Below are 25,822 nucleotides of genomic sequence, written 5' to 3'. Positions count from 1 at the left end.
TTTTGAGAATGTATTAGTGACAATTTGTTTTGTTTTTATTTATAGCTTTCATTAACCCTTTCATAACAGACCAGAGATCAAAGGCCACATCATCATGTTTGTTGGCTTACAGTCAAAATTTTATTATAGTACTATTTACGAATTTATGTCAATGTGTTTGATATCAAATTTTAATATTATATATGAGTTAATTTGTTAATTTAAAAGTAAATATCAAAAGAACACATCTAAATATAGATTTTCGTGAGTCTGTAGCATGTTAAATGCAGCACTATTTAAAATTAGATGTTTGAGATGTCAAAATAGTAATTATATAATTTTGTACAAATTAGAAACTCAAATTGCTAACATTGATAATCAAGAATATAAAATAAGAACCTCATATCTTTTTAATTTGCTGAGATATGACTTATATATTGAATCAAACACAGTGACCCTGTTCAACTATCTCCAGTTTTTGAAATAGTACATTATAAACTCTTACTTGAATATACCACATGTGAATAAGCAATCAACAGCTTAGAATGTCCCCAGAGCAGTTTTCCTGCCATTTTAAATTTTGAAAAGGCTTCTATGTTCTTTTGATCAAAGATTTCAATGTTTCTTAGTAAGCTTAATAAATTATAGTGAAATTATACAGAATCAGTGTAGTTATTTATCATTCTTTTGATTATTGAACTGTATATATAAAACTTTCCAGTTAATACCAAATTTATTCAAAAACCAGGCACAAAACTGAGGTCTATACTATGTAAAAACTACACTGACAAACAACACACCAACATTATTTATAAAATACAATGTGATAACTGCCACGACTTCTATATTGGAGAAACAAGTAGAAAAATGGTAACCAGATTCGAAGAACATAAAAAGTCACCTTCACACGTTTTCGAACACTGCAAGTCAAATAAACTCAACATAACCATAGAAAACACTCAAATACTAAATAAAGAAACAAACATAAACAAACGCAAAATTAAAGAAGCCTTACTTATACAACAACTTAAACCCAAAATAAACCAATATAAAGGAACGCCCTTATACCTATATTAATATAATAAAATAAATAAAATTATATATTCAAACATCTAACACCGCCCTCTACATTCCGACACTCAGTTACACAACCCCTTTCAAACGTGTGGTCAGCTTCCGGTCAGTTACCTCTTTCTTTGTGAACCTGACGATGACCGAAGAAGGTCGAAACGTTGTTGGCTCTTCTATGTAAAATATTTTCTCAACCCAAACGAGCCGTTTCTGCATATAAATTTCTCAACATGTGGGTTTCTCGACATCACTGATTAGGTTGGTTTATTTGTTCTGTATGTTTAAATGACCCAATTCTTAAAATCACTTACACTTGCAAAATTTTACATTTTACACATTTATCTTCATAAACATATACATGGTTCCCACTGTAAATGTATACATAAACATATACATGGTTCCCATTGTAAATGTATACATAAACATATACATGGTTCCCACTGTAAATGTATACATAAACATATACATGGTTCCCACTGTAAATGTATACATAAACATATACATGGTTCCCACTGTAAATGTATACATAAACTGTATACATGGTTCCCACTGTAAATGTATACATAAACATATACATGGTTCCCACTGTAAATGTATACATAAACATGTACATGGTTACACTGTAAATGTATACATAAACATATACATGGTTACACTGTAAATGTATACATAAACATATACATGGTTACACTGTAAATGTATACATAAACATATACATGGTTACACTGTAAATGTATACATAAACATATACATGGTTCCCACTGTAAATGTATAAGCAGCTGCTATTTTTTACTTCACATTTTTACGTTGAATTTTTCTGCAAGAACAATGAAAAACATTACAGTTTAAATAGTCTTTCAATTTTTCAATTCCAAACATTCTACTGTTTTGTTGGACTTTGGCTACTTCTAAGGGCAGCCTTGGGTTTCATGTTCAATTCTGAGCAAATTGACATTTATCTTCTATTTATAAGTTTATATGTGTGTGTATATGTATAAAATTCTGACATTTCTTTTTTTTTTTCAATTTGTTAATCTAACATAACTTTTAGAAATAGAAACCTGTGGGCCTACAGCCAACATTTACAGGGCCACTATAATGCAAACATAATGCCTAAACAATTATTTTGCATTTTTTCAGTTTAATAATCATTGTTACTATAATTCAAATTCAATTTCTTTAACCAAGTGACAAATGATAATTAGTATGCCTACTGTAATGTAACTCAACACTAAATTTAGGATTTGCTTTCAGAAAATCCCTGTATGCATTTTCACAAAATACCCAGCTTTCTTAAGGGGTTGGGTGAAAAGTTTTACCTTTGTGTAGACCTCAGAAATGAGACAATTCATTTGGTACCATTTAAAAATCTATGTTACCAGTCACTTAGGAAAAGTTATGCAACACAGACACTGAATCTTATTAAACAGATGTTTGTTTTTACTAATATATTAAGATCTAACAATTTTGTTGGTTTTCTCTTGTGTGTATGTGTCTAACTGTACATGGATTCCAGTATGAGGTTTTTTTTTTTTTTTTTTATAAACAAATACAGTACAGTTCTTAAGCATACAAGTTAGACTTATAATATCATTATCAAAAATCAGCTATTACAAAAACAGTCATGACTTTAATCCTTCCATAATGACTACAGAATATATCTTTATTCAGATATATCCATTTAATATTTTTCTACATTTTTATACACTTTCTACAAGTCGTTATAAAATTCTGACTAACTGAATACTTTAAGGTCATATATATATATATGCTAATCCTCTCGCACAGATAAAGTCCACATGTATTTCTTTAAAAGCAGCCTATTCAAAAACCTGTACACTTGGCAGGACTTAAGACTGAGTGGAACCTATTGATTTAAGTATATAACCTATGGACCTGCAAGATACCTCACTTTTTGTAGTATTTAGACCAGTTAATACCATAATTTTGTATCTTGCTCTTGATTTCTCTTAGCTGTCATTTTGTAACATTCAACACTACCAGACAAACAATATAGAAAACTTGGGATAGCTTAGATAACAAATCACAGTGTTGGTGGTAAATAAATAAATTTTGTGTTTAAAACCAAATTCGTTTGGTTTTTTCCTTCGCTGTGCATGTCTAACTTGTTCTTTACCTAAAAATCGTAACCCTAAGTTTTGCAGAATTTCTGATATATATGCTGAATATCGGTGCACCTGATTATCAATTAAACATGTTTACATTTCTTTTCTTCATGATTCTATTTAGTCATTATTTACATCATGCCTCATGATCAACACAATTAATTTCCAACAAAGACTTCTAAAAATCACGATACTTACATGTGGTCTGACTTCCAGAAGTGTTTAGTGAAATCTGTTGTCAACACTGAATAGCTATGATCCATCATTACTTTACCTATTTCTTCTGGCTCAAGGTCATTACCAACAACATGCAAAATTTCAGATGCCATTCCATCAAAATCTTCATTAGGTTCAAACATTCCATCATTTGATGCTTCTTGCAGAACCTGGAAAATGAACTAAGACCGTTAAATACAGCAAAAGTCATGAAGCAAGAAGATAGTATAATCTTTCTTGACTTATCGACAGATACTCAAATACAAATAGGTACATATGCTACTTACGTGTAAAGACAAATAAAGAATTGTAATGAAATGTATGTACATAAATAGTGAAAAAATCTTATGAAAACAAGCACCAAGATCAGCTATGGAAAAGCAACAAGTCTATACCTAATGGTCTAGCCTTTCAATATTACCTTTTGTTCTTATTAAATACTATGAATAACCATACCTAGAGAATGAGAAGAATTGAATATTCCATAATAAAAATACTTATGGATGTTATAAGCACAGTTCAAGAAAATTACACAACAACATCACAGAACAAACACTGATTTAAAAACATCATTGTTGAAAATACTTGTACTTAGATAAATTTGAGTTTGAATGCTAGCTGACTTTTCCTATTACTTCATTACTAATTGCTGGTCTTACTATGTAGGAATTCCATTCCATCTGAATAACTGTGTAAAAGTACAGATGAAAAATAAGAATATATTACCAAAATTTTGCAATTCTGCTTGGATGAGTTTGTTTTAAAGTTCTTCTGCAAACAAATTTCAGCTTATAATCTCACTTACTAAATGTTCTAGATCTTCAAAGCCATTGTCAACCTGTACTACCTCAGACGGCTGAGCATGTGGAAGGTCGGCAGTAACAGTTTCTTCTGAAAACACAAAGGAGAGACACATCATGTTAATCTATTCCACTTTAAAAAAATACACAAATGTAATTGTTTAATGTTAGCTACACTATCAGTTACATAAAATTACTGAACTTGAAGTTAGATGTATAAAAATATCAAGAACAAAACTTATCAACAATAACATAAACACTGGTGTGTGACTCGTGTAAACAGAACTGAAGGAATAACATAAAACAAAAATAGATCCAAGGGACACAAAAATCTGGATTTTACACATTTCACAAGTAAAACTTTTGTTCTGACACATTAAAACTACTAAGCACCTGGTAAACAAAAGGTTCATTACTCCTTTTCTAAGTATGTAAATGATTTGAAGTACTCAAGTAAAATGCTATTCTGACTTTTATAAGTCATCATGAAGCAAACCTTATGATACCAAACATGTTTTGTGGCAATTATAATTAAAATTTATAACCTTTGTTACTGGAAAAAATTTCTAATAGTATGTAGTTTTTTTTATTTACTCACTCTGAGACCAGTGATAGTCACATACACATGCATCAAAAGGTGTGTAAAATAAAAAAAAAAAAAAAAAAAGCTATTTTGCTCAAACATGTATTTTTACCTAACATGTTTAAAGCTTGACATTACTTTACCTATCCACAAAGTTGTTTTCAAAATCATGCCAAATATTTGATTAATCAATTTTGGAAAGAAATTCTGTTGGTGACACGCACAAAATAATATTCATGCATGACATCACATGCTAGAGCAGAGTGAATATTTAACTATATGTTCATATAACACAAAATATAAACACAATGTTGTATTTTAATCACATTATTTACACAGTTCTTTAACAAAATTACTTACCAGTTTCTAATTTGCACATCCATTGTTACAATCAGATTGCTATTGACCATAGATTTTAATTATCATTATGGTTAAAAACATGACAGTTTCATTTATGGTTTACTAGATCAATTGTTTGACCACCTTAAATGTATCATTGAAACAATTTTTGAAGCTGAAATGTTTTTAATCACTAAGCATGGCAGTGCTTGGGATGTAGTGATGGGCTGAGAAAAAATGGTTACTGTATTCAACCTATTACTCTGAGGTGCTTACAAATAATTGGACACCATTACTGAGCATTTCACAGCTGTGCAAGATTCTCAATGACAAGTATTGCTAAAGTGGTAAACTGAGGATTAGCTACAGAACCAAAGTGTTTATCTTTCATTTTCCTCTTCCCATGCTAGCCAAAGGATGTGTGAAATTATTTCAATGGCTCTAGAATGACAGAAAAGCATTTTACTAGTTCTTTGGAACAGGCTCTCACTAAGCTAACAAAAAGAAAGAAAGAATCTTTCAGAAACTAATAGCCATAAGCTTGTAAGATTGACTCAGTACTTACTAGCTACTTACACAAGGATTTAAGATGTTGTGTATTTATTCCTACCTTGTTTCTGTAATTTTTTGGGATTGTTATTCTTACATCATACTTAATTTTTTCAAACTCTTTTTTATTACATGTTTGAATGTATTAAACCCAACAAAATACTAATAGTGATTCCATATAATAAAATTAGCTGATTTGTGTTACTCAAATCATAACAGGACTGAGTGGCCATTGCTTGAATGTAATCAATTAAATACAAAAGTATTCTTTTTCAATTAAAAATTTTATAATTATGCATCTGTACAATGTTGTAAGTGTAAGTGCATTACATAATAAAATATTTAAAGTACGGTAACTTTAAAAGATTAATTTTCTAGCTTAACAATTTTCTAAGATTTTTCAACTCTTCCTCAAGAGCAAAATTAAATTTTTGTAAATTACTGAGATTCCTTTACTTTTAATCATAAACCTGTCATATTTTGGCAAAAAAGTCTATTTCATAAAATTTATTTTTTCATCCATTTTTTTTATTTGACCGTTTGGCTGTCTCTCAGAAATATACATAAAATGAACATGAAACTAACACACTACTAGTATTTGACATGGTACTATACATGACAGCTATATGGTGTATTAAAGATATACATAAAATTACATTCCTGAAGTTCAGATTGTAAGACAAGAAAAGACATGAGATATTTAAACATTTTTTTTTGTTGACTTATTTTCAACTTCAAGCCAAAATACAATCTTGTACCTGATCACAGCTTTGAGCAAGCAATTTCTATAACTCAGCTAGGCTTAAGAATTTGCTTCTATACTCCAAACTACATTAAAATAGATCAATCAGATAATTAAAATTAAAATCCAATAAAGATAGAAAAAGAGAAAATATTCCATTTTTACTCATCATTCAGTCTATGAAGTCCTGAAATTAGGACTGAAACTATTTCACAAATGATTAACTATGTCTGGAGGACAAAGTGTAGAACAGGTTTTAAATAATGTACCATATCAGTTTCACAGAGCTAACAATTCTCCTTCATAAAGCATTACATGTCGAGGTTCTAACTCGGAGTTTGAAACTGTCAAATAAAATTACTTGTGTTTACTGCAAATAGTTGTAACATTTAAATTATACCAGAAAACATAACTTGTACTAACCTCATCAGTGTGATTAACTTAAATAAAACCTTCCTTTTTTTTTTTATCAGAAATGTGCTAAAAAAACAAAAGTCAAGTTTTATATTTCATGCTTTGATAATCTATTGTAATACATAACAACACGGAAATAAATTAAGGCAAATAACTAAAAATATGGAAAGAATTCGTTTGTCTGAATTAACTCAGGCAAATATTTTTTTCAAACATGGAGGATGCCAAAAGTATCTTGGGCAAATCACAAAAGGGTTAATTGATTACCTATGACCATCAGTTACAATTCAATCAATTAACTCTACAAAAGTAATAAACTACCTGAAACTAGTGTTTACAATTATTACAGTTTTCCACTGTCCCAACTATCTAATCAGTAAAAATATTGCTATTATTACTGTTCATAATCATTTTCCATAAATTCAAGGTTTTCCAATTTAATCACTTTAGCATTATGACTCACAAAATTAATCAAGCGATTGAAAGGTTAACATATTTATATTGAAAATGTATTTCTGATAATTCTTACCTCTACTCACACTACATTTTTATCCTGATGAAAATTCCTCTTCTCTGTCATTCTATAAGAATCTATATGAATCTTACTTTGCATGCTCCAGCTTCCATACTCCACTAAATTGCCCATTACAAGTAAAATCCTGCTGCAATTCTCTCCACCTATTTGCCCCCTATTTCAGATCCATATACAAGCTCCCCGTTATTACTTCCAATTTATGTTTTCAAGACTGTCCAAAACAGCAATCCCAAAAACTGGCCATAGTGGGGAAAAAAGTAGGAAAGTATAAGAGGAGGTATTATTGCATACCCATTTTTGTTATAAGAAAATGTTCACTTTAGAAATGGATTTTCTCTCACACTACAGCTAGAATCAATGACAAGTTGGAAGGGTCAGTGAGGGCATGGTCCATACAGAAAAAATCTGCATATAAAAGGTGTGTGAGAACATGAGATATAATAGTAGCACACTAATAGGGTGTGCCATACTACTGGAACATGTTTGCTCTTTGCTGAAAATTATGAAATATAATACCAGGGTAGAAAAGGCCAACTGGCCTCAGAAACAAAACCCTAATACTGTGAGAAGTCATAAGCTACAGGAGAAATGCTTAGTATATTAAAAAACTGTTGAATAATTTACAAAAATGGTGCAGAAGGTAGGATAACCACCCATATATTGTAAGTATCTGTCTGAGCAAAGGAAGGTGTCAGAAAAATAGGGTGCAAATTCTCACCAGTCTGCCCTGATAGCCCATAAAGCCCAGCATCTGAGTCAAGAGGAGAACAAACTTCAGAGCAAGATTCCACTTCTATATGTATAAGAAATGTAAGTTTGTGAATTTGTATCCTAAAAATCCTGAAGAGTTTGTTGATTTTTTAAGTCCAAGAAGACAGATTTAAAAAAAAAACACACAAGAAATGGTAGGTATAACTAAGGCTATGCAACACTGAAGAGAAACCTGCAGGCAGCATGTAAAATCATCGTCATAACATTCTGCTGTTGAGAAAAAGTGGATTGGAAGTAATAATGGAGAGCTTATATATGCATTTGAGATCAAGGGCATATTAACATGGGTGGAAAGAATTACTAGATTTAACTTGCTGTAGGAAAATAATGGGGTATAAATGCTGGAGCCAGTGTAGTAACATTTATATCAATGTCTAGATGAACAGACAGGAGTAACTTTCTTCAGGATAAAGCTACAATGTAAGAGGAAGTAAATGTATTTCAAAATTAATGTTTCTGATTGTTATTACTTTAGACTATTTCAACTATCCAAGTCTCATGGGAGAGTATTATACTAGTTTAATGCAAACTATTAATGATCAAAATTATTAATCAATTATCAAATTTCATTAATTGTCCAGTTCTACTTATAACTATAACAAACTTGTTATGCTTCTAAACAACACAATATACATTAAGCCACTAGTAGCCATAATCAATGCAGAAATAGTCCTTTTGAAATTTTGTACCTTTTAGTCTGATATAATTACTTCACTAAATAGAGGCAACTGGGAGTGGACCAAATTACCAAGTAAGGTAATCCTCAAACACTCTTTAATTCTGTTCCCTGATGTTTAGAAGTGTTAGAAATTACTAGATATAGTATACATACTGTATGCGTACAGATCAAGTTACGTCCAATTTATTAACATGCTACTACTTTTACTTCATCATACTTACCTTACTTTCATTTGCAATAATTTTCTTAAAGAAACTTAGCAATATGAGATAATTTTTCTTACTGGTTTCTTGTTACATTGTACCTCTTCCACAACCTATACTAATGTTGGCTATAAAAATATTGTACTAGTACCTACATCATGTAGAACATTATGTAAAGTTATATGCATGAACATGATTTCAACTATCTAAAAGGTGATATGTAATTGGCTGCTTATGTAAGTACTGACCAATCACAAGCAACATTTCACAGACCACTTCCCTCACACCATAAATAACAAATGACAAACAATCTTTGATTTTGTGAACAATTTTGGTTGAAGGATTTACTTGTATAACTTGCTATCTCACTTTAATTGCATTAGGTAATATTATAAATACAAAATTTAAGCATCATATGGTAAATTTCAAAGTCTCATAACTCTAGTTTTAGTGGTTATAAGTGTTAGAGGTTTGCACTAGCCTTGAAAATTATTTTTTTTTTTAAATATGCTTTCCAAAAATTGGGTTTTTCAGTTTTAATACATAAATATTTGCATAATCTACCAAAATTATTAATTTTCAACTAACATTATTTCAGATTAATTATGTTAAGATACAACAGTAATGCATCACAGAATGTTCCCAAAGCTATACATTAACTCATGCAGTGTTGAACATATAGAAACAAAGATTTAAATTGTTCTCATACATCTTGTGGTATTTAAACAATAAAAATAATACACCATTTAAACTACAATAAATTACTGTGGTTTAAATAATATATTTATTACTTTTTTATCAATGGAAGATTTATTCACTTATCAATCACCTACTACAAAAGTATCATATAAACTTTAAAAGACATGCTATTCCACACAATTCATTAGCATTTTATTTGTTCACGAGTCTGTCAATTACATTGTTGGAGCCTCAAGCGTTGTATTTATAACTACACAGTTACCCAAAGGCTTTGAACCAACCAAAGGGAATGAATAATCATAACTCATTTTTGACACTGTTCTTCTTAAGGTATGTTCTATTTCAAATCTTGCCCCAAATTTTGATACATACACCAAGTGGTACTGTATTATGTTAGACAATTTGAAGAAGTGAATTGTCTATTTTCAACCTTCTAATTTTGTGGGTCATTGTTAACGAGTTTAATATTCAGTAACATGTTAACAGTTTTCAGCCAACTAATATTCCTTAACTCCTCTTATTTCTCAAGTTCTTGACCTTCACATCAGTCATGGGAAAATTGCCAATATGATCCATCATCAGTTTTCTGATGTACAAGCTATGATTTGACTCATTTTGAAACTTTTATTTCTTCAGAGTAATTATTAGCTATCAGACATTCCTGTTCTTCTTACTCCATAGTAAGGATTAAATCTGTATGTTGCAGCCCTCCTTAAATGCAGCTCCCGTTAATGTAGTTTCTACTTCCGTGTGGCTCTTAAGTTCCTTTGACACATTACATATCCATTCTTTGTTACAAGATAATTTCTCTTACACATGCTCTTGGGTAACACCAAAAGAATTCATTCCTTTACTGTTTGTATTTTTAAGAATTTCAGACAAACTAGTTTTCCATTAAGGAGAAATGTGCTGGAAAGTGTAACTCGTGCCAATTCTCGTTATGTACACACATTATATCATATAATAGATTGGTGAGTGTGAAACTCTGGTTATGTTAGCACATGCTCTATGTTGTGTCAGTAATAATCAGAGCCTAAAGTCACATCACTGTTCACAGGAAAGGTTTGTTTTTTATCTACTTTTATTTTACATATATTGCAATAACATATCAAAAATTTTACTTTGCAGTTTCTCATTTTAGGTCTTTTAAACAGTTTATTTTCACATTTTATATTTATATAGACTTAAAATTAAAATTTGACATACCAACTTAGTTTTAGGTAAAAATTATGTTTTAATAAAACTACTAACTTGGTGAATCAAAGTCTTCTGGCCTGTTAACATGATCTGTAACTAACTGTTGATGAAGAATCTCTAATAGATCGTCAAGTTTCACATCTTTCTCACCACCAAGATGATGGTGAAGTGCCTCTTGAAGGAGAGATTTTACTTGTTCAACTGATAACACAGAATCGTCCGATTCTTTCTCAGCCTCAGGTTCTTCACGAGGTATGCTTTCTTGTTGGTTTCTCTCACATTCCATGTCCTAAATAGATGTATATTTAAAATGAAAATAATTTTCAAGTAAAATTGATTAAAGGTAAACCTTATACTTAAGCACTACCAACTATAATGAATAAAGATTCTTACTATTCAGAATGAGAAAAATAAAAAGACGATTGTGAGCATGCTTCAATAGTCAAAAGGCCATTGAAGTGCTGGATAAATCATGCTTCCTTCCATGTTCAAATGTTTGTAAAATTTGATTTTTGTACAAAAAGATTTTAATGAATTTTAAAAAACACAAATACATCTTTCCACTTGGGCCAATGAATTATTAATAAAAAACTGTATAGAACCAACTGCAAAAAGAAACAGTTGAGAAAATTATAAAAGTAAAGAAGCCAAACAAAGCACAATAAAGAAAATATGTCACAGCACAAAAAAACAAAACATAACAGTGAAATCCTGAAGTCATATCATAAAAACTGAAATCTACAGAACCTCTTGTAATTTATGCAATTTTGTGTCATCTTCCTCGATATACATTAGACCTCCAAACCAACAGTCACTATGAAATTAGTTTACAACATATACCTCTTTAATCACACTTTAAATCTGTCTCTCTTTTTTATAATTCAAAGTTATTTTTATACAGTTCTTGATGACAAGAAACCCACTTGAAACAAAAATGTATCTTAGAACAGCTGGTATGGGTATAAACACTTTTATTGATAAGCAGACTACAACATTTTGACCTTCCTAGGTTAACCTGAAGATGACCTAGCAAGGTTGAAACATTGTTTTCTGTTTATCAATGAGTGTTAATATTCATACCAGCCATTCTGAGATGCATATTTTTAGATAGCTTTTCAGATGTTACTCACTAACAAGAAAAGTTCAGATAAATGTTGAGCTAAAAATAAAAAAGCATAATATAAAGATTTTAAATGTTTGTTGGTACACAGTTTCATAACAGATATAACCTTATCAAACTTTCTGCTAGAAATAATCTTACTGTGCAATTAAATTAATGGTTAGGTTTTCGTTTTTTTAATTAAACTTTGGTTTTTACAAATGTCTCAAATCTATGTAAAATAAATTAAAATATTGATGTGCATATAATAAAATATATCATATCTGTTCCATTTCTCAAAATAATTATGTACTGCTTTTAGCACAAATGCTTTTGCTCTTTGTAGATAGGTTAACTTTTGTTAAAAACACTGTAACTTAGCCTCTACACTAAAGGTGTTTGCATTACAGATCTTAAGAAACATTACACCAAACAGAATGAAAATTTAATCATATTTACTTTCTCTTTATATTTCATAAAATCAATATTTTCCCATGGATAAATGAGCACTCTTATATGCAGAAATTATCAGGGGGGTGTCAAATACTTCTGTGATGACTGTGAGATAAAAATATAACCTCTATACTTTCTACAATATACAATAATTTTGGAGAATACAAGTAGAAAATGAATAGATTTTTAACTTTTATGAAAAGATCCTTTAAACCAAAACAGGTCAGGCAACAATTTAGTAAGAAATGTAATAAAATACCAAAAAAAAAAAAACAAAGTTTTACGTCTCACTGTAAGCCCCTCAGTTTCAACTAATTCTAAGTAACAAAATTTATTGTATTACCTGGGAATCAAATTTATATTTTAAACATACATATTTTAGGGCATAAATGATTTTTACAGATAATTTTTACTAGTTTATCTGAATATAAACAGCCAGAGTCTAGAATAAATAACTTGCTATATTCAGTTTCCAGACAATGTTATTTTGACAAGCCAAAGTTTGAAAATTAAAAAAATATCTAAACATTACAACCAAACATAATGTTCTCAGACAATTGATGCTTTTATAAGTTATTACAAACTAATATAATTTATTGACTGAACAGTGCTTAGTAAAACTGAACTGATAGAAAGAATAAAGAGAGTTAAGTATTTGCAAATGTGCTGGTCTAAGAGAAAGTATAATGCCTGCTTTGTAACAAGAAGCTGAGATTAGGACTTCTTGAGAAATATTTAAACTGTAAGGTGCATCAAAGGATTAACACAGTTCTTCTAAGGATATATAACAGGGTTCACTTCCAAAGTTAAATAAACATCAACTGAAATTTTTTCAAAAGAAAGAAAGACAAAATAACCAATTTAACAGCATAGAATGTGAGGTTTTGTACACATAAAAATTTCTTTCTTTATAATATACCTTGTAGAGCATCATTCCTTCATATTAACTATTAACCATGAAGAAGATTCAAAAACCTATGTGTCTCACAACTACACATTTCATGTTACAAGGGTAACTGATTCACATTTATCCAACAAAACAACACTAAAGTACACAAAAGGTGTGTATAATAATAATATTTCATAAACACATTTGCCTCATTCCTATACAGAGGTTGAGAACATTATATTAAAATGATTCTGGAGCCTTATTAGTTGTCACAGTTGTTGCCACTTGTCATTCTCCAAGAGCATTGTAAATCTTGCCAATAATTCTGCAACACAGTTTCCATTGCAAAAGGCTGTAAGGTTGTCATGTCAAAGAAAACTTTCCATCCTGTGCTTTCCTTAAGTCAGCTAGTGTAAAAGACCAGAGGAATACTGCATTGGAGAAAGTGCAGTTGGGGGACCATAGAACTGTTTTTAAAAGCATATCATTTCTGATTTATGCAGTCGAAAAGGAGCAACAATCCACTTCCGTGTTACTCATGCTAATCCACGAGTGTACAGTTTGAGACAGATATACTTCTGATGCAAAACACTGCAATAAATAACATACTAGTAGTCTTTCAGAACACCCCATTTAAACAGTGGGCATTACCTATCTTATTGGCTATACTGTATAGATTTGAGATAAAGTATACCTGGATAGACATCACTCACCATAGAGTAAGATCCAATATAGAAATGTGACCATGTAAAAAAAATAGAAAAAGAAACATAACAACTCAAAACTGAACCAATGTCAGAAAAAACAATTATTCTAAGTCAATCAATCTGGACTCAGAATAACTGTTCTAAGTGTCTCATTTTACATGCTTCAGTTTCATGAGACAATTCCAAACTGCTGAAGCTCAAGTTACTATGTTGAATCACTTAGCTATCTATAGATAACTATTGAAATGCTGCATACACTAACAAGTTGAACAAAAGAAACCAAGGTATATTGAGGAAGGAGCATAAATGTGGAGGTATACCAATAAAAGGTGACATTACAATATTCCCACATCCAAGAAGGCTAATAACAAACTGGATATGTCTACAGGTGGAAAATGGAGATCGCACAGCTAAGAAAAGAGATGGAGAATATCCTAAATCATCATAATGTTGCCCAGATTCACCATATAAAGAGACAGCTGTCTACATGGTGAACCTCGCCTCCCATAAAAAAACTGCAACATTCACAGCCAAAGGTATAAAATCTGTAGCCTGAGGTACAGCATAAGAAAACATGCACAAACCATAATACACCACCAAAGGTCCAAACTAGGACCACACAAGATGGACTAAACAATTCACATGACTATCTAAAATTCCTCTTTTGCATCTGTGCAAAAAATGGTAAACAAGACTCATCAAACAACATCTCTTTTGGCCAGTCCAACACTTGTCCAATGTTTACACTCTTTTACATCTCTCAAAACATATTTTATTGCCAGTAACTGAGATAAATGATTACAATGTTCTTCTCAAAGTACAGCTGAAAAGGGATGCAAGTTGTCCTGCACTGCATATTTCAAACAGTAGCTGAACTAACAGACAATGGTTGAACTTTAGCATACTGAGTAGAAAGCTTTGTCCTCTTTTTATCTCTAAATATTTGTGGTCACAATCCCTTTCCCTTGCATAAAATGATTTTTTTTTTGTCACTGCTGATAAACCCAAGTAACTGGTGTCTTGGGATAGTCTACCAATGAAATTGTCTTGGTCACTGTGACCTCTGCTAGACATAGACCCACTATCATGTCCTTTCGTGAATACTGTGATACTTTAGCCTCTCTCCAAGTCTATTCAACTGACTACAAATGTGTTTCTTCTAGTCATTTATACTACTGCAGAGATCACCTGAAAGATGATGAGATTTAAAGAGTTTGCATGTGCAACTCAGGTCAGAGTCAAGTGTGAAAGAACAGATAAGTCCTAAACAAGTGCCTAGCTAATGTATACTTGCAAAGAACTACATTTAGTTTTGATGCTTTTGTCAGCTCTCTCAAAAGGAACAGGTATAACCTTGTTAGTAACAATGGTATTCTGTCATACTGACCTTTCACACTATTACATAATGGGAGATGAATTAATGGAGTGAAACTATAATCTTTCATAATAAGCATTTTTATGTGAAAATAATCCCTCTTGGAGTCAATTTAAACACATGAATGTGATGGTACAGTTTCATGAGGCATTTCTAACTATTGAAGCTCAAATTACTTTATTACATCACTAAACTATCCATAGATAACTACAGAAATAATACTTACACTGACAAGTTGAACAATATCCCACTCTGCTTGGGAAAGAGAATTTTCTTGACATGGTAACAATGTTTTGGACCTTTCTGTATCCATTGCTTTGGACTTTAAAGGTTTTTTTTTTTTTATAACTCTTTAGAAAAAACAGCTCCTTGTGTTTGAAATGCCCTTATTCTTGATACACTCTAAAGAAACAAACAAAAAAAACCATCAACCTTAGAAACTAAATAAACAAAAAAATAATAACTGTAGCTTGCATAATAAAATTCCAGCAAAAATGGAATTTTAATAATAAAAAAAAACACAATATATTAACATGAAAAGACCTTTCAATGAAACTTAATGTCACACATGGGTTTGTGTAAAAAATGGAATAGTGTATTTCTTCCCCCAGCATTCACACTATAGAATATATGTTATTGATGAAGAATTTCTAAAGCATTATTACAATAATTTGAAGATAAAAAGCATTATTGATGAAGCTGAAAACACACATAACTTAGTAGAATAAAAGAACAACTAAAAACTATTATAATTTAAAGATAACATCAGAATTAAACTTTTTATATATTTACAATCAAACATGCTCTGACAACATGAGTAGAAAGATGATGCACCTAAAATAATGAAAAATGTGCACAAATGTAAATGACATACACAGTTTTGTTTTTTTGTTTTATAACAGTACATGACAATACCTAAAGTAATAAAAAAAATTAATGATTCAAAGTTAATGTCTGCTGCACTTCACAATACCAAGAATGTGTTTCATGATACCAATGACTATTTCACAATTTATACTTTTAGTTTTTATGAATAAAACATGTTAATCATTATTTAACTGGGTTCCACAATCCACTGAATGTTGCTGGCCGGCTTAAAAAATATTGTTACATCTGATAAATAGGCTTAAGTCAGCTTTTATACACACAAGTAAAAATTAATGTTCTTTAATAATAAGTTGGTTAACAATTATTTATAAGCATAATAATTCTTAATTATGCTTATAAATCATGATTTGAAAATGTATTGTATAAGCATAATGTGCTTCTTTACTCAAGGACCAAGGTTGTTTAGCATAAAATTATTGTAGTCATTTTCCTTTGGGATTTTTATGAAAAATTTACAGCATAAAGATGCAAGAAATGTTAATATGTATGTTGAAATTAATGTTGGCTACTATCAAAATACTGTATCAAGCTTTAGCTTTTGTATTTAAATTACACAACATACAGAGATAAAGAAGCTTAATTTCAAGGTTAAGAGATTTAAGAATGAACATACATTTAAGTGTATTCTACATATCAATACACAAACCATAATTTTTCATAACTGTTCAGTAAAGTTTAAAATTCTATCATCATTAAATACATGCATTCCTTTTTTTCTTAAGCTAAAAAAAATAAAACTTGAATGTCAAGTGAAAATTAAGTTGTCATAAGCAAGGATTAGCAAAAACATTTTATAAGATGTTTTGGAAAAATTTATGTTATTCTTTTAACACTAAATGTAACATTTATGCAACAACGACAATGTTTATCCACTTAGAAACAACAACTCAAGTCTATAACTTTCCTGTACTGAAAATATATTTCCAATTGGTAGTTACATCTTCTTGTACAGATAGATATTCTTATTCAGAGTTACTCTCTATGTGCAAAAATAATTTTTTGCATGCCAGAAGCCTTGAGTTCCCACATACCTTACAGTTAACTGGTTCAACTGCATCTCACATGTAATAATCTTGCAACATCCCTCCATTAATAAGAGTGCGACACACACTCACGACTCACATGATTCCCTTTATTTGATTCTACCAAACTATCACTTTGAGTTTCGGCAATAGGAAAGAAAAGTTAGAAATGTGTGAAGAGGTAAGTACTTACTGGAAATATCTTTTTAGTATAGGAATATTACAACTTCCAAAATTGTACATTATGTCTACTCTATTCCCAGGTGGAGGGAAAATAAAAGAAATAAACCTCAAAAGCATTATAAAAAACACCCAAAATCAGAAGATCCTTAAAGTAGATGATCATACATGGGAAACTGCACCACATTTGTATCAGGTATAATTTTCACTCAGTGTAGAATTAAGTGTTGCAGATATGGGTACATAAAAAGGAAGAAGCACATAAGCATAGGAAAATACAATGGTGGGACAGGGATCTCAACCACCATATGACAAATCTCAATCCTCTAGAGTACTAGAGTATGAGGGAAGGTAAAAAGATGTCTCTTTAGGTGTAAAGTGAATAGGGTGTGATGTATCATACACTGTAAACCAACTGCATCCAAACCCCAGCCACCATGAACTGACCTCCATGCAGGATTAGGATGAGAATCATACCATCAGTAAGTCAACTACAAACCAAAACCTAGCTACTGGGAACCAACGTCTACATGATGGTAAGAAAGAGGATCATACTTCCAGCAAGTCAATTACAATCCAAAACCCAGTCACCAGGAACCTACATCAATGTGGAGATACAAAAGAGGATCACAGAGGCAGCAAGTCAATTACAGTCCAAAACTCAGCCATCAGATGGTTTTGAATGAGTTATTTTCATTACTAAGACTTTTTTCTTATACTAATTGTCTGGATGTCAGGTTTCTGGTCAGTCAAACAATTCATCACATTGTTATCATGTGTCCTGTTCATGAAGCAGTAGGTTTATAATCCCTTCCATTCTGCTAAACTTGAGATGAATACAGTATGATCCTCTTTCCTACCCTCACTTGGATGTCGGTTCCCAGTGGCTGTGTTTTGGATTATAATTGACTGACCAATGGTATGATCCTCATCTTAACCCCATGTGAATGTCAGTTCCTGGTGGTCTGGGTTTTGGATGCATTTGACTTGCCATGTACAATCTATCACATCCTGGTCACTCTACACCAAGAAGCACATCCTTTTGCTTTTCCCCCACATTCCAGTACTCTACAAGATTGAGATTTGTTTATTGGTGATTCAGATCTCTATCTCACTACTGTTTTCTTTTATACAGATTTGCTCCTTCCTTTGTCACCTACGTATGCAACACATAAAAAAAAAAAAAAGAGTATACCTGGTACAAATGTAGTCTTCCATGTATGATCCTTTATTGTGAGGATCAACACATTTAGGGTGTTCTTCAGATATTTTCAAGGAATACTTCTTTCTTTTTCCCATGCACCTGTCCCTCCACTTGGGATGCTGGCTATATAGATAAGCAAAGGTAATGTACTATATAAGAAGTTGTAGTTTTCCTATGATGAAAGATATTTCCAATGGTACCTAGTCACACACTTCCCACTCTTAATCAATGCTTTTATTTTCTGCCAAAATTCAAAGTGCTAGTCTGGTAGAACTGAACAGCAGGAATTACATGCATCAAAAGATTGTGTTGCACTCTTATTACTGGAGAGTTATTGCAAGATGATTACATGAAAGGTGCAGTTGAACCAGGTGATTGTAAGAGATGGGGGGGAGTTAAGGCTTCTGGCATGCAAAAAATATTTTGCATATAGAAAGCAGCACTGAGTAAGAATAGCTATTTATGTTAGCAGAGGTAATGTACCATATCAGAATCTAGTACTGATCAATTAAGATACTTATCAAGTCCAACTTTAATTACACTGCATCTACCACATCCAAAGATAACCCAATTCTTAGAAAAGCAAAACTGTTTAAGCTGAAGGTGACTCCTGCCCTGACAAAATTTATTTTAGTGTCCCCTTGTCCTACCATTCTCATTGTTAAATATGAATAAAAGATGCAACTAAATATTCTAAAATTTCCTTAATAATCTTGAACACATCAATCAGATATCCTCTAACACTTTTTTTTTCACAAGAAAATTTCTTAATGTCATTGTGTGACAAACGTTTCATCCCTGGTATAATCGTATTAACCCTCATATGAATTCTTTCCAAAATTAAAAGTCCTTATGAAAATCACGAGCTCAAGATTTAAAGCACAATGCACTCCAAATTCAGTATTTCTGTTAACATAACCCAATATCCCACTCACCCTTCCACTAAACAACAGCACATTGCTTGGATAGCTTAAGAGACTGATTAACCAAAACACCAAGTTTATTTTCTTTCAAAACACTATTGAGATTATTCCTACCAAAGTTATACTAAGGGCTTAAATTATTATAATCCATTATAATTAAAAGCCATCTGCCAGTCTGAAGACACCACAACAACTACCAAAAAGTTAAAAGAGAATTATGAAAACAATAATACTTTACTATCTGAATATATTTCCTAGTTTTATTTTTATTATTATTATCAAAGATTTATTTGAAAACCAATGATGATATTCATATTTTTGTATGCTGTTTAACCTTGCACTCAGTAAATTTAGCCCCTTAGCTACAGAACGCATCAAATGGTGCAACTGTAAACTGACAAGCAGTATGGTTGCTTTGATTTCTTTCAAGCATCAGCCTGCAGAATGCACCCAATTGATTATTAAATTATGATTGGCTGATAAGTTATTTCATAAAACTCCATAGCTAAGGGGATAAATGAGTTTAAGAGAAAGCTTGATAAGTACATGAATCATAAAGGCAGGCTTTAATATTATTTTTCATTTATTAATTAATAGCTTTAGTTTAGTTCAGAGGATGGAACAGGTGAGATAGACCAATAGGTCTCAAAACATGTTAAATTTAGTCTATTTGAAAAAAATCCAAAATACTAGATTTATACTTTGACTAGGTATGTGTTTGACTGATAAAAAAAAAAAAAAGAGTAATTTATAATCATTTATTCCTTTTGGTTGATTATGAAACAGGTCATTAGCTGTACTGTTATAGATATAAACTTTAAGACTCAAACACTATTATTAACAGATTTATGAAAATGTAACACAGTACGATATTGTCAAGAATAACATATCTGGAAAAGCATACGCAATACTGATGAAATAGAAGACTGATAAATAAATAAGCTATTCTCTAAGCATTCACTAATGCAACTTCAGAAATATGAGGTGCCCCATATACCACTGCACTTATGCATGGTGTTAGACATTAGCCAGTGCATTACTGTTTGCATGTCTGAAAATCAAAATACACAAATGAATAGAAACTTTAAAAATTAAAACCAAATTAATGACAAAATGACAGACTATCAAGACCGTGTATAAGCCTCCTTAATTGTAAAATACACCATCTAGCATTTTTATATTCCCCAAACCATCCAGAGAGATCTGAAAAAACCTAACTTAGCATCCCATGCTATTATTTCCATAATCCACTCCACATAGTTGAACACCAAAAGTTTAAAAAACTTTTCACTGACACTGTGTCTATACTTGGGCTTTCAACACTCAAACACCTTTATTGTTTATGTCAATGACTTCTAGCTTTCAAGTCACCATTCCTAGCCCCCTTTTATCCCCCTACATATAGGTATCCTGATGTATGCAGGCCCACATGAGGGGGAAAGTTCTATCATTTAAATACTGTTTGAGACCAGGATTTATTGTAGTACATGTAACACCCTCAAAACAATGGGTTCAGTGGCTTTTTGTCATATAAATCTTTACAATTTCTTTTATTCAGTACTAAGTAAATAACAACTACATTAGAATTTTAAATTCTGAAAATTATTCCTTCTGCTCTTAACTGAAATTCCTCAACTAAATCTTTTCTATAAGCAAAATGGTTACTTGCTCATAACACAGATTCATGTAGCACCTAAATATTGGATTTATTTATTCAATCAAAAATCTATTTTCAGGACCAAATAACTCGTATGCTGTAGAAATACATAAAAATTATGCCTGTGTGTAAGGACATGAAAGGTAAGATTTTCTATAAACATTGAATAATATCCATTTAAAATGAAAAACTTTTCTATCAGTTCCTTCTGAACTAAATCTTAAGTCACAAGTAATATGCAAGATATGTTCTCAATATATTTAGTAACAATAAATGCTAAAAACTGTACAACATTTTTAAAAAATGGTTGTACACTTCTCAAGGTAGTTTTTTAGATTAAAATGAAATGAGGTGATGGAAAAACAGAGAAAAGTAAAGGAAAACTAGAATTTTAAAATAAAGTCTAAACCTATATGTCAAGTAAACAGCAAACAGTATTAAGAGTAAACTTGATATATGTAATTCAAACTGCTTAACATTCAATATTTCATACTTTGTTAACATGATAACAAATCATAGGTTACAAAGGCAATTTTAAAATTCAAAAATTAAAGCACATCATATATATATTTAAAATGTTTATGGTAGTTCCCAACTTTTCACACAAAATATTAATGTTCCTACAAGACAGAGAGAAATCTAAAAACACAAAAATATTTGTTTAAAGAATTCAGTTAAAACCAATCTAATATTCTATAATTACCTGTGTTTATGATGTTTTGAGTGATTTAACTTTTACAGAATTTCCTAATTTCTAAGTAAAGTTTGATTAAAAGGACTGTAAAACTCAAACAAAAACAACAAATGGTACAAATATCAAAGGAAAATCTCTATTGTGTAATTTAATAGTAAATTTAATAGAAATGTAATATAACATTTACACCTTTATTGGTCAATCTTCACAGGTTTAAAAAAAAAAAAGTTTAAAAACAATATCCATTCACCACAAAAATATGACAAAGTTCACTGTTAAAACAAAATAGTTACTACTGAATTAACGATGCTTATATAAAAGTAAAAAAAAATTCAGGTATATAAACAGCAACTAAATTGGTACACTTGTACTGTGGCAACTGCAGACTATATTATATTGAGACTTGTACTATAGATTATCATGAGTATTATATATTACCAAAAGCCAGTTTCAAAGTATACGTGCAAATATTCATTTTAGTGTTACCCATTTTATCCTAGACCTATCAAATTAATTACAAATGCAATGCTTAGTTCAGTAGCTTATGATTAACAACCATCAATATATTCCAATGAACTTCCTATGCATGTAGACCCATATAAAGAAAACAGTTTCGAGTTTAAATACTGTTTGAGACCAAGATTAATCACAGGACATGTAGAATCCTTGATGAAGTACAATGGATGTAATTATTGTACAAGACATACATAAATCATATTATACCTAATTTATATATACAAATATATCATGGACATTAAAATATAATTAAAATTCTTTAACAACAAAAAACAACCTCCAATACTGTTAAACGGACAAAAGCGTCTGTGATAAGCTATTCAAAGTATTGACTTAAAATATCAAGAATTAGTCTAAAAATAAAACAAAAAATTATTAAACATTATTCATAACCTATTGCTAGTGAGGTAATGCTAAACAACATAGGCCAACAACTTATACACATCACATGTAATTGTAAAAAAATATATGGGTTGACACCGAATCAAAGGTCACTGTCAATGACGTTACTTTTCAAATTAGGTATCAAAACAATTTATATAAACAGTTGTCACACTGATAAAGAATAATCATACAATTAACAATTACATTCCTACCATAGTTTACAGCAATTTCGATCAGTCAATAATCTGATGCGCCCAACTTGCCAGAGTTTCAAATTGTATTATAATTTATTATTAGTATTACTATTACTCTCGACTCGAATGAGAGCAGGACATATTCCTTTGACGTTAACTTATTTCAGGCTTAGCCTACTTTGCTCTTCTAGAAGCAGAACCAGGTACATACATATATGTATATGTTATTTAGTTCTTGATATCAGTATTTAAATATACTACGATTTTCAATTACTTATTATAAAACTTGTAAATCTGATGTTGGAACTTGGTAAACAACTTGATACACGTAGGCCTATTATAAAATTATTCACAAAACACTACTCATGCTTTTCGTAAACTTTGAGGGCGCGTTTCTTATTGTTTTTAGTCTCTATTCTTCTTCTGTTGTTTTTTTTTTTCAGTTGGAACTGAATTTTCAGCTCAATTCTGGTTTACTTTAAAGTGCAGTTACCACATTTTCTTGTCTCTTGAGAGATTAAAAAAATGAAAAAGTTCTTAATTTTTGATAGTTGAAATTTATGTTTTCAATTGAAAATTCAAATTCGAATGTTAGTTATTTTTGTTTATTTTCTGTATGATCATGAATTGTTATCCAAAAATTTCATTCACCATTCTGTGAAATATTAACGTTTTAGTACAAAGATTCACTGGTAAATTTTCTAATAACATTTTAATGCATAATTAAAATGGCGATATCCATTATATACAAAGAAAATTTGCAATAAACTTTAACATGGAGAAGTCGAATTCTCTAACTGTTGTTTATAAGTTTGGCATTTTACTTATGGAGAGAATATTCACTGTGTATAGATGTATATAAAGGGAATGAAAATGTCAAATTTATAAGCAAGTTAGGATTTAAATTTATAAGTCGATACTATGAAACAATATATATATTATATACGAATATTATTTGCAACTGAAGCGGAGGTAAAATAAATCAATTTCCTGTTTTGAACATCATGTATAACAATTTAATTTTAGTTTTATATTTGTTAGTATGGTGTGCGGGTAAACCCCTTGTTTAACATGGAAATTTTCTAAAATTCCATTATTCCAGGTGTAGAGGTCTCGCACGGTGGCATTATTAAGATTCCTGTTTCCTTCAATACTGTCATATCGGACGTGAGACTTCACCTTCTAGCATTTAACAATAATTTATATCAATACAATATTTTGTAAAGTGTTACAGGATATCAATGACGTAAACATTACCTTCAACAAAACATAGGAACTCAAACTCCATGGCTAGTCAATTCTTTAAAATATCTTTTTTATGCACATCTCTGAGATGATTTAAACATCACATAATATGATATTAGAAGACGGATTTTCACGTAAAAGAAATTAAAGCACTTGATGTTCAATATGGCAGCTTAAACTATAAACCATGCGGTTTTCATGTAAGTCTGTTGATCAAGAAAGTTAAGCTCCTTTTGATCTATCAGGTTATCCCTTAAGTAATATCCGATTTTAGGTTAAGAAAAAGAGAAAGGGTTTCAAACGCTTTTAATGCTATTTAAACAATAATGTATGTTCCGTTACTTATAACTACTTCCTGCTAATGATTCACAAGCTTCTGAATGCCAGTTCTATAAAATTCTTGGGGGTTGGAGGAAAAGATGGTAGTTTTGACATCAGCATGTGTTCCAAGCCCTTTTCCAACAAGATAGTTCTGCAAACTTTGGAATAGGTGATAATCATATGGGGCAAGATCTGGATAATAAGGAGGATGTGGAAGTTTTTCCTAGTATAGCTCTTCAATCTTTGCAGACGTGATCCTTGCTGTAAGAGGCCGTGCATTATCCTGTTGTAACACAACACCTTTAAGATTAATCAAAGCAGTCTTCTTTTCTTTCAGTGTAACATTCAAAAGTGAGAATGTTTATAAATAAAAGGGTTTTGAGTAAATTTTTCATTATTGTTAACATCAAAGTGAGAATTGTTAACTCTGAGTAAAAACAAATACAGTAAAAAATAATTCTTTTTAATTATCATTAATCAAAATGATTTCCCTCGCCATTTCTAAATAAAAGTCCTCAGTCGTTGCTTGATTTTGATCCATGCCCAATCTGTTAAATAAATAAAATAAAAAAGTTTTTATTTAATATAGTTGTGGGGTCTGACCTGGAAGAAAACTGAATAAGGGTTATAAAATTTCAAACTTTTACTTCACTTTCAGCACTTATTGAGTCTTAATGTCTTGTCAGTTAAGCAATGGAGGGGCCGAGGGGGGCACCGTTGTTGGGCTGTGCTTAGTGCATCAGTTGCCCTTTATCCGGCTCTGTTCACGAGAGTACAAATGTCCACTCTTGCTGTAAGGGTGGCTTCTGTCAAATCATGGGGCACCCATTTTCCAAGTTTTGACACCTTTCCAAGCTGTTGCAGATGACGGTGAACTGTTGAATGGGTTGAATTAAGCTTCTATGCTAGTTCTTCAACTATTACAACACAATCGTCATCAAGTGCAGCCAGCAGTAAGTCATCATTAAACTTAACAGGACGACTTGAACGTGGCGCATCACTTAAGCTGTAGTTACCTGATCTGATTGAGAGACTCCGCACCATAAACACCTTTGCTTTTGCCTCATAGAGCATTATATGCCTTATGTGCTCCTAATACACATCCATCTTCATAAGGGCTTATTTGACTAATGATCTGAAAAAGTGTAGTTGGGTTAGTTTCTTTATC

At 31.0% G+C, this 25,822-nt stretch overlaps 1 protein-coding gene across 1 annotated transcript in view; it reads right to left on the bottom strand.

Annotated features, from left to right (window-relative positions):
• The window catches only part of LOC143229864 (uncharacterized), a 45,264-nt gene extending 21,751 nt beyond the window's left edge, over positions 1 to 23,513 (bottom strand). The window contains exons 1-5 of the mRNA XM_076462721.1: positions 23,107 to 23,513; positions 15,653 to 15,828; positions 10,958 to 11,192; positions 4,198 to 4,283; positions 3,375 to 3,562 (exon numbers count right to left, since the gene is read on the bottom strand). Of these exons, the coding sequence (XP_076318836.1) occupies positions 3,375 to 3,562; positions 4,198 to 4,283; positions 10,958 to 11,192; positions 15,653 to 15,739 (596 nt within the window). The 5' untranslated portion in view covers positions 15,740 to 15,828; positions 23,107 to 23,513. The remainder of the gene's footprint in view (positions 1 to 3,374; positions 3,563 to 4,197; positions 4,284 to 10,957; positions 11,193 to 15,652; positions 15,829 to 23,106) is intronic.
• Positions 23,514 to 25,822: the final 2,309 nt, after the last annotated feature.

The sequence above is a fragment of the Tachypleus tridentatus genome, chromosome 10 (genome assembly GCF_004210375.1).
Source record: "Tachypleus tridentatus isolate NWPU-2018 chromosome 10, ASM421037v1, whole genome shotgun sequence".
NCBI classification, from domain to species: domain Eukaryota; kingdom Metazoa; phylum Arthropoda; class Merostomata; order Xiphosura; family Limulidae; genus Tachypleus; species Tachypleus tridentatus.
This window is presented reverse-complemented; position numbering and strand designations above follow the sequence as displayed.